At 46.4% G+C, this 18299-nt stretch overlaps 1 protein-coding gene across 4 annotated transcripts in view; it reads right to left on the bottom strand.

Moving 5' to 3' along the window:
* Nucleotides 1-13572: 13572 nt before the first annotated feature.
* The window catches only part of NETO1 (neuropilin and tolloid like 1), an 83243-nt gene continuing 78516 nt past the window's right edge, over nucleotides 13573-18299 (bottom strand). For 2 of the 4 annotated variants that reach the window (XM_074944716.1, XM_074944718.1), the window contains exons 9-11: nucleotides 16429-16987; nucleotides 15136-15210; nucleotides 13573-14411 (exon numbers count right to left, since the gene is read on the bottom strand). In XM_074944716.1, coding sequence (XP_074800817.1) covers nucleotides 15150-15210; nucleotides 16429-16987 — 620 coding nt within the window. In that variant the 3' untranslated portion in view covers nucleotides 13573-14411; nucleotides 15136-15149. Of the gene's footprint in view, nucleotides 14412-15135; nucleotides 15225-16428; nucleotides 16988-18299 lie in introns of all 4 variants that reach the window. The other 2 variants (XR_012638109.1, XM_074944717.1) reach the window with 2 other exon arrangements.

Below are 18299 nucleotides of genomic sequence, written 5' to 3' on the forward strand. Positions count from 1 at the left end.
AGGTTGGAAGGGTGGAAAGGGTCTCGCGGAAGACCTGTCGGATGGAGGAAAAAGAGCTGCCGGTCATATCAGAGCCCTCGGAGGTGGCGGAGGAAGGTGTGTGCCAAGTGCTCCACCCCGGACTACTGACACCATAAAGGAGCCTCTGCAGGGCCTGGAGGCAGAAGACATGGACCTGGCTGCGCAGGCAAACCAGGCCCTGTCCTTCCACCTCCAGTGGAAGACTCAGGACCCCTGCGGAGACCCAGTGCAGCCACCGCCCCCCCCTTGTTGAATCCGCCCCCAAGGAGGCCTCTGTGGGAGTTCCCCCATCCCCTTTGCCACCTGTGCCCCCCGCCACCGCTGATACCGGGGCTATTACTGCCCCAGTTGCTGGCAGGGAGGACTCTGGGGCCGTGGGGACTGAATTTACATCCATATTTGAGGAGATCGAGGCCCTGGGTATGACCCCAGTCACCCAGGGGGAGGATGACCCCCCGCCAGCTGGCCTTGATCTGGGCAGTGGCTCAGTTCTGCCGCCCCCTCCTCCTTCTCTCTGCCCCTCACTCCCAGCCGTAGCCCCCGCTCCAGTCCTTGGGGTGCTCCTGGCTCTCTCTAGCTTCCTGTCCATGGATGGCACTTCATCCGAGGCTGCCAAGACCCTAGGGGTGACGGCCGGTGCTGAGCGGTTGGGCCCCAAGCCTGTGGGTGCACCCTCCACCACCCGGAAAGAGCAGTTAGCCTTCCTTCCGGAGGGAGGCCCCACTGAAGTTTCCATTGTGCCTGACACCGTGGCTGCGGGTGACATATTTATCACAGCTCCCGTGCCCAGTGTCAGTGAAGGCCCCCCTCTAACTACCATCCCCTTGGCCCCCAATCCCAGTCAAGAAGAGCCGCACCCGGCAGCCCAGCTGCCGGGGACCATGAACCCACCCTTGTCCCTGCTCCTGCCCCTATTCCTGCTCCTGTCCCAGTCCCAATATCAACCCTTGTCCCTGCTCCCGCCCCTTCTTCTGCCCTAGTCCCTGTCCCTGTTCCTCCCCCTTCCCCTCCACCTCCCATGCTATTGCCACCCCCGAGGTTGTCTCGTTCCCACTCCTTACGGACAACCCTCAGGGGCAGTTTTCATGTCCCCTCTTTCTAAGACTATGGGGGCTGCACTATTCCCTCCATTACCCCGTTCCGTACCAGGGTTGGGGACGGGCCGCCCGGCGCAACTGTGTCAGGGCTCCGCCCCTTGCTTGCCCGTCTCCGCAGGCCACAAGGATCTTTCAGGGGCTCCACCAGAGGACGGCAGCGGGTTGGCTGGCGTCTCCCTTTGTGCTGAGGGAAGAGCTGTGCTGTTTCCTACTGGACACACATGGCTCAAAGGGCAAGGTGCAGCTCGCCCTCCGGCACTGGGGGAAGTTCCATCACATCCTCCAGGCCGTGAAGGCCCTTTTGGGGGAGGGGAGAGGGACCAGGAGGCAGGGCATCACAGCCTACCAGCAGGCCCGCAAGTTCCGCGATGCCCTGATGACCTTTGGGGTCGAACATGGGTTGTTGTGGGGCCCACTGGAGACTGTCGATCACCCTGCCCATGAGGATTCGCCCCAGCCTCCCTATGAAGGACACCATCTTTGCTATATTGAACACCAGGGGTTGTAGCATGAGTCTCCACTGGAGCCAGGTGCTCTCCTTCCTTTGGGAGGGGGGGTACTCTGTGATCTTCGTGCAGGAGATCCACATGGCTCTAGCCATTAAGGAGAGGTAAATACGCTGAAGGGTAGGGATAGGATACAGAGGGACCTAGACAAATTGGAGGATTGGGCCAAAAGAAATCTGATGAGATTCAACAAGGACAAGTGCAGAGTCCTGCACTTAGGACGGAAGAATTCCATGCACCGCTACAGACTAGGGACCAAATGGCTTGGCAGCAGTTCTGCAGAAAAGGACCTAGGGGTTACAGTGGACGAGAAGCTGGATATGAGTCAACAGTGTGCCCTTGTTGCCAAGAAGGCCAATGGCATTTTGGGATGTATAAGTAGGGGCATTGCCAGCAGATTGAGGGACGTGATCGTTCCCCTCTATTCGACATTAGTGAGGCCTCATCTGGAGTACTGTGTCCAGTTTTGGGCCCCACACTACAAGAAGGATGTGGAAAAATTGGAAAGAGTCCAGCGGAGGGCAACAAAAATGATTAGGGGACTGGAACACATGAGTTATGAGGAGAGGCTGAGGGAACTGGGGATGTTTAGTCTGCGGAAGAGAAGAATGAGGGGGGATTTGATAGCTGTTTTCAACTACCTGAAAGGGGGTTCCAAAGAGGATGGCTCTAGACTGTTCTCAGTGGTAGCAGATGACAGAACAAGGAGTAATGGTCTCACGTTGCAGTGGGGGAGATTTAGGTTGGATATTAGGAAAAACTTTTTCACTAGGAGGGTGGTGAAACACTGGAATGCGTTATCTAGGGAGGTGGTGGAATCTCCTTCCCTAGAAGTTTTTAAGGTCAGGCTTGACAAAGCCCTGGCTGGGATGATTTAGTTGGGGATTGGTCCTGCTTTGAGCAGGGGGTTGGACTAGTTGACCTCCTTGAGGTCCCTTCCAACCTTGATATTCTATGATTCTATGATTCACCTTGGTGCTCATTCGGCTGGGGTGGCCACCTTGTTCTCCCCCGAGCTACAGCCCGAGGTGCTGGGGGTAGCCAAGGTCGTGCCGCGTCGCCTGCTCTACGTCTGGGCCTGTGTGGAGGGGTTGATATTAAACCTGGTCAATGTCTGCACCTTGAACGCGGGCCCAGAACAAGTGTGTTTCTATCGGCAGGTGTCAGCTTTCCTTGGCACCCTGGATCCTCATGAGTGCCTAGTTCTGGGTGGAGACTTCAACACCACCCTCGAGGACCAGGACCGGTCAGGAGTCGAGACATCCTAGGCAGCTGTGGGCATCCTCAGGGAGATTGTGGACCATCACTCCCTGGTGGACGTCTGGCACGACCACCACCCGGACAATGATGTCACCTTTACCTATGTTTGGGTGGAGGAGGATCGGTCGCGCCACTCCTGGTTGGACCACATTTATTTTTCACGTTTCCATCTGGCACGAGCCCACGCCTCCGGCTTCCAGCCGGCCCTGTTCCTGGATCACCACTTGGTGACCGTGACAGCCTCTCTCAGTTTGGAGGGGCCGGAGGCCAGCCTATTGACATTTTAACAACAGCTTGATGGACGACATGAGCTTTGTGGCGTCCTTCTGGGAGTTCTGGCTGGCCTGGTGGGGGCAGCAGCGCACCTTTCCCTCGGTGAGGCGGTGGTGGGATGTGGGGAAGGTGTGTGCACGGCTCTTCTGCTGTGACTACACCCGGGGCGCCATCTGGTGGAGGGATGCAGTGATAGGGCAGTTGGAGCGGGAGGTCTTAGATCTAGAGAGGCATCTGGCCTCCAGCCCTGAGGATCCACCCCTCTGCGGAGAAGTGGGAGGAGCTCTGGGCCCTGGAGGACCATCGAGCCTGGGGCGCCTTTGTTAGATCCCGCATCCAGATCACGGCTCTCACTTCTTCTATGCCCTGGAGAAAAGGAGGGGGACCAAAAAGCATGTCACTTGCCTCCTGGTGAAGGACGGTACCCCCTCATGGATCCAGAAGAGATGCGTGGAAGGGCCAGGGCCTTCTACTCTAGCCTTTTCTCCCCAGATCCGACCGATGCCGAAGCCTGCAGGGTGCTCTGGACTGAACTCCTGACGGACAGCGCAGGCGACCGAGACCGGCTGGAGCTGACTCTCTCTCTGGCCGAGCTCTCGGAAGCCCTCTGCCACATCCCCACCAATAAATCTCCAGGCATAGATGAGCTGACAGTGGAGTTCTACCGCGTGGTCTGCGACGTCCTTGGCCCGGACCTTATCATTGTCTGGGCTGAGTCCTTGCATAGCAGGGTCCTCCCTCTTTCATGCAGGCGAGCCATGTTTGCCTTATTGCCAAAGAAGGGGGACCTCCATGACCTACGGAATTGGTGTCCCATCTCGCTCCTCAGCATGGACTACGAGGTCATAGCGAAGGCCATCTCGCTGCGGCTGGAGTCCATGCTGGCGGACGTGGTCCATCCCAACTAGACCTACACCGTCCCGGGCCGGTCCATATTTGATAACTTGTATTTGGTCCGGGACCTTTTGGAGCTGGGGCGTAGGGATGGTCTGTCATTCGCCCTCCTGTCCCTGGACCAGGAGAAGACGTTCAACAGGGTGGACCATGGGTATCTCCTGGGCACCCTGTGAGCATTTGGCTTTGGGCCCCAGTTCGTGGGCTTTCTCCAGGTGCTGTACGCTGACGCGGAGTGTCTGATCAGGCTCAACTGGACCCTGACCGAGCCGGTCAGCTTCAGGCAGGGAGTACTGCAGGGGTGCCCCCTCTTGGGCCAGCTGTATGCTCTGGCGATCGAGCCCTTCCTCCATTTCCTCCGCTGGAGGTTAACGGGATTGGTGCTTTGGGAGCTGGAGCTGTGGCTGATCCTGTCGGCATACACCAATGACGTGCTTCTCGTGGTCCAGGACCCGGACGACCTGGTGCAGGTGGAGGCCTGCCAGTCTGTTTACTCAGCAGCCTCCTCTGCTCAGGTCAACTGGGTCAAGAGCTCTGGCCTGGTGGTCGGGGAAGGGTGGCAGGCAAGCTCCCTCCCATCCGCGTTTCAAGCCATCCGGTGGAGTGTGGGTCCGCTGCTCTATCTTGGCATTTATCTATCCGCCACGCATCCTTCTCTGCTGGAGAACTGGCAGGATTTGGAGGCCAGGGTGGGTGAGCAGCTGCGGAGATGGACAGGACTGTTCCAGTGTCTCTCCCTGTGAGGGAGGGCGCTGGTGCTGAACCAGCTAGTCCTGTCCATGCTCTGGCACCGGCTCAACACCCTGAGCCCGGCCCCGGGGATCCTGGCCAGGCTCCAGAGGATGGCTCTGGAGTTCTTCTGGCCAGGGCTGCACTGGTGGCGTCCTCCAAGATGGAGTTGGAGGGCTGGTTGGCAGGGGCAGGGCCAGGGGACAAGGGTTCTGGGGCACGGGATGGCAAGGGTGGAACAATGGGGAGAAGGGATACCTCCCCCTGGGGAGGGCCCTCTCCCTCAGCCGACAAAGGTCTTGCTGCCCTCTCCTCCACGGTGACAGGGCTGGTGCCCTCCCGGGGTCTTGGGGGTACTGGACATCCTTCCAGGCAGGGCCAGGGGGCAGTCCCTCTGGATGTGCCCCATCGCCTGGCAGAGGAAGCACCGGGCCTCCCCCATCGAATAATGAACCCGGTAATGGGACCCCTGATAGGGCACCAAGAAGGACCCCTTGAGCACCACCCTGCCACATGTCGCCGGCAGCACTTGGATCTGCACCTGCCGGCGGAAGGACAGAACGTGGTGGAGGGTGGGGTTCTTGCAGCCCAGCAGGAGAGGGCTGATGATGGAAATGGGCTTCCCCAGGCAAGGCAGGAGAGGGCAGGCAACAGGGCAACTTTGGGCAAGAAGGGCGGGATGGAGGTCAATACCACCTATATGACCAAGTCCTCCAGAGGTTCTACGGGGACAAACACACCCCCCCACCGCCAGGCCCTTCCTGAGCTGCGGCCTTCGAGGCTAGGAAAAACATAACTTTAACATACATCTTGGAGGCCACCACGATGGCCGTGGGCCCCACCACCTTCGCCAGAGCCCTCACGTATGTTTCAACATGGGGCCAGGCGGACACCAAGAGACAGCGAACGCTGTGCCTCCTGGGCAGCGAGGGGAAGGGACCCCAGCAGCTAGGGATGGTACCAAAGGCGGCAGTCGGGGCAGATGGTGCGGTGGCACACATGGGGGCGGCGGCAACCTGGGCGTGCTCTCTGGGGCCTAGGGATGGAGCACCCCTAGAGCTGGTGGAGGGAACGGCTGGGGAGGAAAGGGCCACTGCAGATGTCGGGGCCATGGCAGGGAAGGCACCCCTGCCAACAGGAGGTTTTGTTTTCTGGGAGGGGCCTTTTCCCTTTTTATTCCCCTGACCCTTTTTACCGGTGGAAGGGGCGGCCATGGCAGCAGTGGAGTCTAGGCTAGTGGTGGCCGAGAGGTCAGCCGCTGGGGCGGGCAGGGGCGGTGGCAAGGGCGGAACCATAGTGTCAGCAGGGGTAGGGGCAGGAGCAGGGGCAGGAGTTGGGGCAGGAACAGGGTCCTCCTCCATGATGGTGAGAGGCCGGAGGAGGCCCTAATATGGGGTGGGCTCACAATGGGCAACTGCTTCTTCCTGCTAAATAATGCGCAAGGGAGGAGGGTCCAGTGGGAGGAGCAGGGGCATGTGGGGGAAGGGGCTAACCACTCCTCCCTGTTAAGCTGTAGGCAGGGAAGGAGGGTGTTCCTAGGGTGGGGTGGGAGAAAGTGACCACTCCTGCCCGCTAGGCTGCAGGCAGGGGAGGAGGGTGCCAACAGGGGCGGAAAAGGGACACCTTTATGGAACAGGGATACCAGCTCCTCTGGCTGCACTGGGAGGGGGAGGGACTACAGTTTCATCAGGAGGGCTGTGAATGGTGGTGGGGGTAACTGAAAAGGACACAAGCGCTTATGGGTGGATCATGGAGTGCACGTAAGGAGAGCTGAACCGGGGGGGGGGGGCAAAGGAGGGCAGGGGGAAAAGGGAAAGCTAGGCAAATCACACATGGGAGCTACAAATAAAAGGGTGGGGCAGGCAACCAAACTGAAACCCAAAGTTTGGGGCAGGGCAGGTAGCAAACACGGAAGGGCCGGGCCTGGAGAGGCAAAACTAACAGAAGGGGAACTCCCAGGGGAACAAAGCAAGTAGTGAGTGGGGCGGGCTGCGGAGGGTGTGGGGAGGCAAACTAGCACAGGCGGGCTGGGGGGCACAGCAAGGAGGGAACCCCACCAGCCAAATACAGACGGGAGGGAGGGAAAGTCCAAGGTGAGGAGACACATGCACCCACGTGCACTTGTGTAACCCAGTCTATTGCTGCTCTCTGCTGCAAACAGTCCCAGGTGGTGAGAGGGGTGAAAGGGAACAGTCCCAGGTGGTGAACTACTAAGCAATGTAGTTACAATTCCCTAACCCTGAGTGTAGACAGCGCTATGTTGGTGAAAGCACTTCTCCTGTCAACATAGGGGAGGTGGCTTAACTACGACGATGGGAGAAGCTCTCCCGTTGACGTAGGAGCATCTTCACTTAAGCGCTACAGTAGAACAGCTGTAACAGTACAGCTGCACTGATGCAGCATTTTAAGTGTGGACCTGCCCTGAGTAGCACCATAATAAACATTTTAATTTTCCCTCTTGAGCCTAAGGGACATAATTTGCTGCTAGAATAATTTGCAAAAGGGATATTTATTTTATAGAAATATACGCAGCAGAAGTCTGCCTTCAAATAAAATTAAATTAAAAAGTCCTGGAGGGAAGGGATAGCTCAGTGGTTTGAGCACTGGTCTGCTAAACCCAGGGTTGTGAGTTCAATCCTTGAGGGGGCCATTTAGGAATCTAGGACAAGAATGGGAGATTGGTCCTACTTTGAGCAGGGGGTTGGACTAGGTGACCTGAGTTCCCTCATGATCTATGAACACAGGGAATCAAATCACAATTTTTAATTTTAGCACCTTTATTTTAAGGTCTCCACAATTATTGCTACCTGATGAAATTTCTCCACTTCCATCTTTCTCAATTGTCAAGATGCATCCATTGTAGGGCTTGTCTAGAGTAGAGTTGTTTTTAAGATGATTGCCAATTAACTCAAATTAACTAATAGTTGTATGTGCTAGTTTGGATACTGCAATATTTCTAAAGCTAATAAGACTATTTCTGTGAGTAAAACATATGATAGTGCCTGTGGACTCAGGGCCTAGACCAATGCTGTATATACCTATATGAAAGCAATCAGATTAGGCTTTGAGTATTTCTCTTGTAGACGAGTCTTTGATATAGGAATTGTTTCATTACTCCCTAGATGCCAAATTTGCCAAGGATTATTAGACAAAACACACCACCAGTGCGTTCCATTGAGATTTTAGTGGAACATCAGAACAAAGGAATGTTTTTTTTTGCGGATGATACTAAACTGGGAGGAGTGGTAGATACGCTGGAGGGGAGGGATAGGATACAGAAGGACCTAGACAAATTGGAGGATTGGGCCAAAAGAAATCTGATGAGGTTCAATAAGGATAAGTGCAGGGTCCTGCACTTAGGATGGAAGAATCCCATGCACCGCTACAGACTAGGGACCGAATGGCTAGGCAGCAGTTCTGCGGAAAAGGACCTAGGGGTGACAGTGGACGAGAAGCTGGATATGAGTCAACAGTGTGCCCTTGTTGCCAAGAAGGCCAATGGCATTTTGGGATGTATAAGTAGGGGCATAGCGAGCAGATCGAGGGACGTGATTGTTCCCCTCTATTCGACACTGGTGAGGCCTCATCTGGAGTACTGTGTCCAGTTTTGGGCCCCACACTACAAGAAGGATGTGGATAAATTGGAGAGAGTCCAGCGAATGGCAACAAAAATGATTAGGGGTCTAGAGCACATGACTTATGAAGAGAGGCTGAGGGAGCTGGGATTGTTTAGTCTGCAGAAGAGAAGAATGAGGGGGGATTTGATAGCTGCTTTCAACTACCTGAAAGGGGGTTCCAAAGAGGATGGCTCTAGACTGTTCTCAATGGTAGCAGATGACAGAACGAGGAGTAATGGTCTCAAGTTGTAATGGGGGAGGTTTAGATTGGATATTAGGAAAAACTTTTTCACTAAGAGGGTGGTGAAACACTGGAATGCGTTACCTAGGGAGGTGGTAGAATCTCCTTCCTTAGAGGTTTTTAAGGTCAGGCTTGACAAAGCCCTGGCTGGGATGATTTAACTGGGAATTGGTCCTGCTTCGAGCAGGGGGTTGGACTAGATGACCTTCTGGGGTCCCTTCCAACCCTGATATTCTATGATTCTATGATTCTATGAATGTGAAAACAAAAATGCGGGAGAGCAAGTAATAACATCTCCCTTGGCACATGAAACACACACAGTGCAGTGGCCTTAGCCCTGAGAGTAAAGAAATTAAATTAATCCAATCAGCTGAAGAGAACTTAATTTGAGTTCAAATACTTAAACAGTAAGGGTAACCTCTTGTTTTGTGTAGCATCAAATTTAATTTTTAAGTATGGTCTATGCAGCGTGTGTGTGTGTGTAAATGTAGGACTGCATACTTCCCTCAATCCACAACAGAACTCCCTCTAATGTCAGTAGGATATTTAAACAAAGATATGGGATAGAATATGGCTTTTATGCAGTAACTAAAACTTTCCATTGCTATCAATATTTGTTCAGTATCTTGGTGCAGCATTCAGCATCACTCAATGAGAAAATATGCTCACCTTAAGGTTACTGCTACCTCTGGTATTGGTCCTCTTCCTTCCCCATTCTCAGGGGAATAGCTAAGCAGGGGGTGCGCCAGTACACCACTTAATTGGTGATTTTACAAGTGAATGGAGAGAGTAGCTCAGTGATACCTTCAGTGACAGTTCAAAGTCCTTCGATATGGAGCAAGGAAATAAAAAAAAAAAAACAATTATGTTTCCTCACTCCCCAATATAAAACTATATTCTGCACCTCACCAAGAGAAGCAAAACAAAGTCATTAACTTGTTTAATCTCTTTATATCCAGACTCAGACATTCTTTTCATTATAAATATCATTGAACTCAAAACAACAGGATCCAGGGCCAGATCTGGGTTTTTGTGGTACTCTTCTGCCAGGGTGTATCATGGTTTGGAAGTGTTTTGGAGGGGTTTTTGTGTGCAATTACAGCTGTTAGATTTGTTCTTCATTTACACAGTAGAATTTAGGGGCTGGAGAAAAATTGGAAGGAACAGACAGGCTGCAGTTTTTACTCAGATTCTTGTGTTAAGGAAACAAAGTTTCCCCTGCAACAATAATGGCAGCAACAATGCTGCTGCTTTTCACTCACATCACAATAGTACATCTAAGCATTCGATTTATAACAGACAGAGGAAGCCCCCCCCCCCCCCCAACAGTCATGCATATGCACTGTCCCTGGTATGGGAGCTCAATAGGTCTGACAAACAATATATTTAAGCAAGTGTTGCAGACATGGACATTGCCAGACTGCGTGGTAGTGCTGAGACATCTTCAACTCCATCTGAACCTTGAGCTCTCTGTGTGCACACAGACCAGGTCTTTTAACTTACCTGAGCAATTTTCCTAGCTACTTAAGTATAGCATAGACAGCATATGTAGTTGTGATGTCCCAAACTCTGGAGCTGAGCAGGTCCCTAGGTGTTTTAAGCCCTGACATGATTGACTTCTGGTGCAAGGGAAGCTTACTGGGTGAGGCTGGCAGTAAGGGCTCTCCCCCAATACTGGAGTCTGAGGATTCCTTTTCCTATCTCTTTTGTCCAGATTTGCAAAGTAGGCTTTCCTCTGCAGCTGCTGGTTCCAATTTGTTGGTGATGATTGCTTGGACATGAGAAAGAAGAGAGTTGGCTTCTCTATGGCTTTGGTAGCTGAGGTTTTGAGGGCCAGCTAACAAATGGGGTTCACCCCTAACGAAGCTGAGCGCTTCACATTAACTGGGCTCCTCTTGCTGAGAAGCAAAATGGTGGGGGGTTTCCCCCTCCTATCCCTGCAGAGAGAACTGGGGGGAGTGGCTGCGTCTTCTAATGCTGCTCGAAGCTGACTCCCTTGCTTCCCCCTCTCCCCTCCCAAGCACTGTGCTGATTTGGGCTAGCTGCCCATGTCTGGGTGTTCTTTACCCCATGTAGGCTATTCTGGGTGTTAGGCTGATTGTCTAGGCATGTCCGTCAGGCTCCTATCCCAGCAACAACTTCTCCCTTTCTCCGCTTCAGCTCCCACTGACAGCCTGGGTCTCAGTCACACAGGCTAGGCAGTTTCAGCTTCCCCAAGCTCAGATCCGGTGCTTCTGTCTGTCTGATATGGGAACTGCTTTTCTCAAGAACCTCAAATGGAATGTGGGTTAACAAATGGGTTTACATTTATTTTTATATATTGTGGTAGCGTCTGTGGGCCCCAGTTATGAATCGGTAGATGCAGTAACATATGAAATTAAAAAGACACAATCCGTGCCTCATAGAACTTACCACCTTATAATATAATGAGAAACAAGAGGTGGAAAACACAAACAGGTCCAAATTTACCATGGTATTGTGATGTTTAGTACAATAAACAGCAATCACAGAATCTTGATTCCCTAGTCATTCTCAATTGTTCTGTAGGCTTCCCATTAGAGGTGAGTTTTAAGAAAGGGTGTGAAGGAGGTTAAGATGGTGGCTTTACAGATTTTTATGGGGAGCTACTGCAAGTGCAAGGTGCAGCATGGGAGAAAGCATGAAGGCACTTGTGGAAATATTGGTCTAATGGATGATGAAGACTGGAATCACTGGCTGAATGAAGATAAGGCCAGATCCACAGCTTGATAATGCATTGCACTTTATACAAAGGGTAAGGTGAAGCAGTAGAATTTTGAGGCGACTCGAGAGAGACAAAATTTCATTTGCTGAGTCAAGAACGGAGGAGGTAGTGGTAGTCAAGATGTAAGATGGCAAAGTCATGAAGGCCTGGAGAGCAAGGGAAGAAAAAATGCTGAAGGAGACAAGGTAATGGTCAGAAAGAGAATTCTAGCACCAGTGGAGAGTGGGCAGGTGAGCTGATCCCAGTTTGTAGGTTGCATGAGTAGGTGAGGGTGAGGAGATAGGCTTAGTAGTCAGATGGGAAATTTCTTTGTACAAAGTTCTTGAATTGCACAATTTTATAAGATCCGTGATAACTCAGAAAACTCTTCATTTTTGCTACCTTAACTGGAAAATTCTTGGGTGTCAACAGGGACCTACCATGTAAAGAGGGACAGAGGCCAAGCAAACATAAAACTAAGGCCTGATCCTTGTTTGCAAGACAGTCATTCTGCAAAGCACAACAAAAGCAGATCTATACACAATTCTGAAATGTTCAATAGTTTCCTTCATGTTGGAGGGTTAGAGAGCATCTTAACACAGTCACTGGTGTGTTAACCAACTTATTACAGGAAATGAGTGACACCTACACATCTTCCCAACACCCTCCAGTAGTTACCCAGCCTATCCTCCCTTCATTGTTCCTCTGCGTGTTCCCCATATCTCCACCTTTCTTCCCTCTACACTTCCTTTTCTCCAGCATCTCCCAACCCTACCCCATCTCAGTTCCACCCACTTAGAGATAACACCCCAAATATATTCATGGATGATGGGATAGTCACACATCTCAGAGCGATTTTTTAAGTTGTCTGAAGAACCAGGGAATCAGATGGAATCCATTTCCACCTTGCTCCTATTTGGATGGCTTACTTTGCAACCATGAGTCCTAGAAACTTGCTTCTTTTGTAGTGACTTCTTTTATTTTAATGAAAGCTGAGATTCTGTGGACTTGGAACACGTTGTTTGGGCCAGAAAAATACATTGAAAGCGGTGACTGGTTGACACTATCACCTAAAAGGAAAAGGAAGTACAAAGCACTACATGCAACAAAAACAAAAACCCCTCAACCCTATCGTCATTCCACTTGGGTATAAAAAAAAAACCACAATGAGAAATAAGCAAGTTGGGTTGAGATCTTCTCTATATTAGAAAAATTGCACTGAGTTAACTAAATTGATTTAATTAAACTAGTGCAAACCTAAAATGTAGACACACACAAATCAGTTTAACCCTTGCTTATATCAGTATAGCGTACATCAGTAAGCTACAGAATTAAGTAAACTGATTTACCCAGAAGTTAAATCAGGTTAAGTGCATTTACATTAGGGTTTTACACCACTTTAACTAGATCAGTTTGAACTCTATTTAGTCAAACAGATGAAACTTTATTAATATAGTCCAGCCCTCAGTCTAGTTCTAAAAGGACAAGTTTCAAGTTCACAAATATCTCCAACGCCACATTTAGCACTCTTGTAAGTATTAGCAGAGAAGCATAGGCAATCTTTCACTGCTGTCGTTTGTGTTGTACTTGTATTGTGGATGTTGTATGTACAGCTGGTTGAAATGTTTTAGACAGAAGTTTTCTGTCAAAAATAGGCAGTTTTGTCAAACATCAAAGGTTTTTGTGGGAAAGTATGGATTTTGATTAAACTTTTGAAGGGAAAAAGGTGAAACATTTTGTTTTGGCAACATCAAAATGTTTCATTTCATTTCATTTTTACTTTTACATAATATGAAAATATTTATATCAATATACTATATCATATTTATATATTATACTTAATATTCCTTGTATATAATATAACCTTTTAATATATTATAAAGGGTGAAATGTTGGAGGGCAGGGGCAATTCTAAACTATTTGTTTGGTTTGATTTTTAGTTCATGAAAGCTGAATATTGAGTATAACCTTGTAGAAACAGGTTTGGTAAATTTCTGTGTAAGGTTGTTTTGCTTCAGTGAATGAAAACATTATCTTAAAACTCAAGGTAAGAAATTATTATACATTGTTTTATGTATCTTTATATAAAAAGTTACAAGTAGCAAGCATATGACACAAAGAAATGGAACAGTAACAACAGTAATTGTGAATGCATGCTTTTTACAATGTATCTAATAAAAGGGATTTTTGCCAACTCAAATAGTCAGTAACATACATGCAGATTATTTTCTCAGTGGTCAAATTCAGTCATTTTGCTAGATGCATATCCAACAAACATTTCTATTGAAGTGATTATGAATGGCTAAATACCTGATTTCAATAAATTGTTCCTGAAATTGGGTATCTTACTTCGTAACTTTAATTTAAAAAGAGGAAAAAAACAAAAAGAAAAATGACCAATTATGATAATAATTAGAGTCTTATTGCCATCTAGTAATTTTACTCAATACAGTTTGCTGAACTTTATCATGATATGAGAATAGGTGGTCAGAGAGTCCATAAAACCTCTAGCTGGTGTTTCCATGGTCCATAGTTTCACATTTCATTGTAGCATGTTCAAAATCACTCAGGAGCGCACTATTCTCAAGCAGTCTATATAATGAAAACAATGTACATATAACAAAAGTTCAATGTAAATTCATCTTCTTTCACATATCACACAATAGACAAGCTGATAAAGACATAAAATGTATCAACTGAAATAATACTAACATAAAAAATAAAGCTAGGATAGTTTCAGCCAGGAACTAATTTCTTCTTCAAGTTTCCAGTAAATCTCAAAATGTATTTAAAAACTAAGGAGCACTTTGTGGCCAGCAACCAAATTACAAAAGAAACATGTTATTGTGCAATGGGAATATCTTGCTGAGGAAGTAAGAAACGTCTGTAACTCTTAAGTTTGGACAGAGGCAGTGGAATGAAATTTAGAAATATATCCCCTTTTTTTCCAGACAGTTGAAATAATTCACTCTAGATTTTTCTTTTCATAGTCCCCATGTTTGCATAAATAGTTCTTCTCTGAAAACAAAACACTGTTAAAATATTTTCTCCCTATAAAGGAAAATATAGGTAGACAAATATATTTATCTACATAAAAAACATTAAAGCATTTACACTTTCTCCCTACAAAATAGATATAAACATCTGTATAACAATTGTATAAATAACATATGTGTATAGCCTATGATCTAGCTGTAACTTCTTTATGAAAGTTGAGATGATATTTATTCAGATAAATGGTGGTGGTAATAAATTAATTTCAAATGAACAAGTAAAATGACAAGTAAATGATTTGTAAATGGTAAATATTAAAATGACACTACTAACTCCCAAAACTTGAATGATTCAAATGAATTGACAACAGGTTGCTTCATATCTTCATAACTAAAATAAGTTAGGCTGCCAGGTTTTACATGCTGTATCACATGATAGGACTTTTAAAACGTAATTTTCATAAATGAAACATGAAACACCACATCCATGCAAAGCATCTGTCTTTATAGTGTGTTAAAATGCAGATCACATTTAGCAGTGGGATGTTACAAAGCTATCAAGTATAAGGATTTTAATAGATTTAATGTTTAGTTTATATCGTTAAAGAAGTCATCTGCAATTTTAAATTCTCTCTATATATAGATATTCAAAACTGACTCTATATACAAAGACTTTAGCTAGCTAGCATATATCTTGAAAACTATCAAACTTTTTCAAATAAAACAACATATAATGAAATGCAACAGATGGTGCATGTGGCATTCATGTAATGTTTACTTACCTTGAATTTGCCTTTTAGACCCTAGTTGTGTTGTACTCAGACTCATGTTTGCTTAGAGACCCAATGAGGCAGAACCTGGAATGTTATGGCTATTTCATTCAACATAATAATGTTTGCATAGAAGAAAAGAAATATATGCATACACACACTTAATAAAAAGTATATATCTTGCTAATTTGATCAATTTGTACCAATAGCATCAAGCCATTTACACTGACATGCAGCTAGATTAAAAAAACTGATGAGTTTTTCAGAGACTTAGCTAGCTTAAATGTGTGCACACACAAACACACACACACACACACACACACACACACCAACCAACCAACCAACCATGTAGGGCATATAAAACACAAAAGCACAACAATAATATATGCACGGCAAAACACAAATACATATAAAAAGTTTCTGAGTGCTCTTTTCCAAATAAGTCATTCATAGGTGTTTCTGTTTTCCTTTTTTTTACTTGTAAACTTTTAATCATTCTTATTTACAGGCATTCAAGATGCAATACACAGTAAAAATAGCTTTTGTATTTAAAAAATGCCAGACTTTACTTTTTTTCATGGATTAGAAAGTCTCTTCTCAACAACATTTTTATATGTAAATATATAAGAATATTCTATAAGTACTGAAATGCCTCATTTTAAAAGAGAGAGAGAGAGAGAGAGAGAGAGAGAGAGAGAGATTAATGACAAGCAGTGATCTCATGGTTAATAACAGAACAAATATTGTAATATTTTGAAAATATTTCATTCAATTTGCAGAAAACAGTGTTTCATAAGAAAGGGGGTTTCCTTATCTCTGAAGTGTGTTTTGCATTGGTCTGTCATGCACCAAAATAGGTCAATACTCCCCCTTTTTACTAATTTGGACTTTATTGTTTTCATGGATTATGGGACAATACTCAAGGCCACCTCTTAGCTATAAGGAAACCACATGCATGTAGCTCTTTCAAAAAACTAGACTTGATCACAAACTTCTTTGGGTTTAGTAAAAATTGTGCCCACTCTTAGTTGAGGGGTGTGTGTGAGAGTGTGTGTGACTGTAAAAGAAAGAAAGAATGAAAGAATAAATGAATGAACAGGGGTGAGGGGCTTCAGGAAGGGAGAAGGTGGAGATAGAGAGAGGGAAAGAAAAAGAGAGAGAGGAGAGAGAGAAAGACAGGAGAAAATATTATGGCCAAACCTACAAATAAAAAGAAATGTATAAAAAAATGAGGAAAACAAGAATATTTTAGGGGCAATCAAGTCCTTATGCAATAGTCTTCATCAAAAATCTATTGATACTGACCGCTGGACAGCTTTATCATGTCTTGACAGCCTGTGACTTGTAGTTGGTACCTCTTCAATTTCATCTATCTCACACGCATCTGCAGCATCTTGTGAGTAGCTATGCTTCATGACAAGAATATTTCTCCTGTTCATGGGCTGGATGAGGGGCTTTACAGGCTGGGGTTGTATTTCTGTCAAGATAGAAGCATCTCTTGTGCTGAGGTTACTACGGCTGCCCTTAGTGCTAGACAGTTGTGATCCACAGTGATGGTCATGAATGCATTTTGAAGATGATCTCCGCAGTTTATGATAATTTTCAAAGTCATCTGCAACATCCGCAAGGTCAGCTGCAGCCCCTGTCCCTCTAAGAGTACATAACTCATAATGAGGAGGCTCAAACACCTCCTGGAATACTGTTTGATCAAAGTCTGTTTTCCTTTGGACAAATTTTTTACGAGGTTGTTTGATCTGTACTATAACAGAGATAATAAGGAGGATGATCACAATGCAAGAGGTCACCCCAATTACAGTCCCACTGGTATTGGTAAGTTGGTCCAAAATGTTAGCCTTTCTTTTTTCTGTGTAAAGAAGAAAAGCACAGCATTAATATCCAATTAAAAAATAAACACAGCCATGACTGTTTTGATGCTTAGCATAACATTGTTTCTATTCTGTGTTTGAGTTTACAGAAGCAATTTTGTAAAAACAAATAAACAATGGTATTAATAAAAGATAGAGCAATCATATACCAATACCACAACCTTTCCCATTTGCCAAGTGATAATCAGAACGTAATCAAACTCAAAGATATGAAAGGCTAGTTTAGTTTTTAAACACTGTCTATAGTTTCATCCCCAAATCCCATTGTATTGCAAAACAAATCATGAGTCTGCTACACAACACTTCTGTTTTACTTCCATCTCCCCTCACTAGATATATGAGATTGGGAAAGGAGATCAATGAAAGCAGGACTAGTTTATGCGGATTTAAAAATAAATATTTCTTTGCATTTGGAACTCATCTGAACTCCTAATATTATTGAGCTGAGCTGATGGTATTCAAAGATTGAGCTGAATCAGGAGAAAACGGAGGAGCTATTCAAAATAAGGTTTCCAGGAAAAATCCTCTATCAGCCTTTATTTATTTTATTTCCTAGAACCATGTTAATGAATATGATTCTTCAGAACACCACTGGCTTCAACTCAAAGGTTGATCCTACACACTACCCATACCTTTCTATGGGCTGCCAAGTGCCAATCTCGCCCATTGTTAATATAGGGAAGAAAGAGAAATTCTCCCTGCCTGCTAAAATATCTGTCCCAGCATTAAAAAGGTTCAGTGAACTCTCAGAAAGAGAATTTAATGTCATCTCCCTCTTCTATGTAGTTCTCTGTGGTTTGCTTCCTAATTTACAGGTGCCTGGGTGGGCTGATGGTGGCACTCAATGGGAGCTGAAAGAGTTCAGCACCTCTCAATAACAGGAACTTTAGGTACATGACTTTCAATGGGAAATTGTGAATAATGTTTAACTTTTAATTCAGCCTCATTTCTACTGTCAGTCTAATGCATAACAGATTGGTGTTACTTCAAAATCAAAGGCATTCACAACGAATCAGTGACACCCACTGCTTGGCCTGCAGGCACCTTTTCTTGTGGCCTTCATGGTATTTAAAGTGATGCTTCACTCCCCATTGGACTGCTACTGGAGATTGGTTCCCGGGTCCTCCAACCAACTGATGAAGACCTGGCAGCAGCACCAGATTCAAAAAGCAGCAGCACTGCAATCAGCCTATTTGTTTGCTGGAGCCAGCAAATCTATTTCTCTAGTAAGAAATATAATGGGAAATAAATAAAAAATATGCCTTAGAGGTAATGGTACAGCTTCAGCAC

This window comes from Natator depressus, chromosome 2 (genome assembly GCF_965152275.1).
Source record: "Natator depressus isolate rNatDep1 chromosome 2, rNatDep2.hap1, whole genome shotgun sequence".
NCBI classification, from domain to species: Eukaryota; Metazoa; Chordata; order Testudines; family Cheloniidae; genus Natator; species Natator depressus.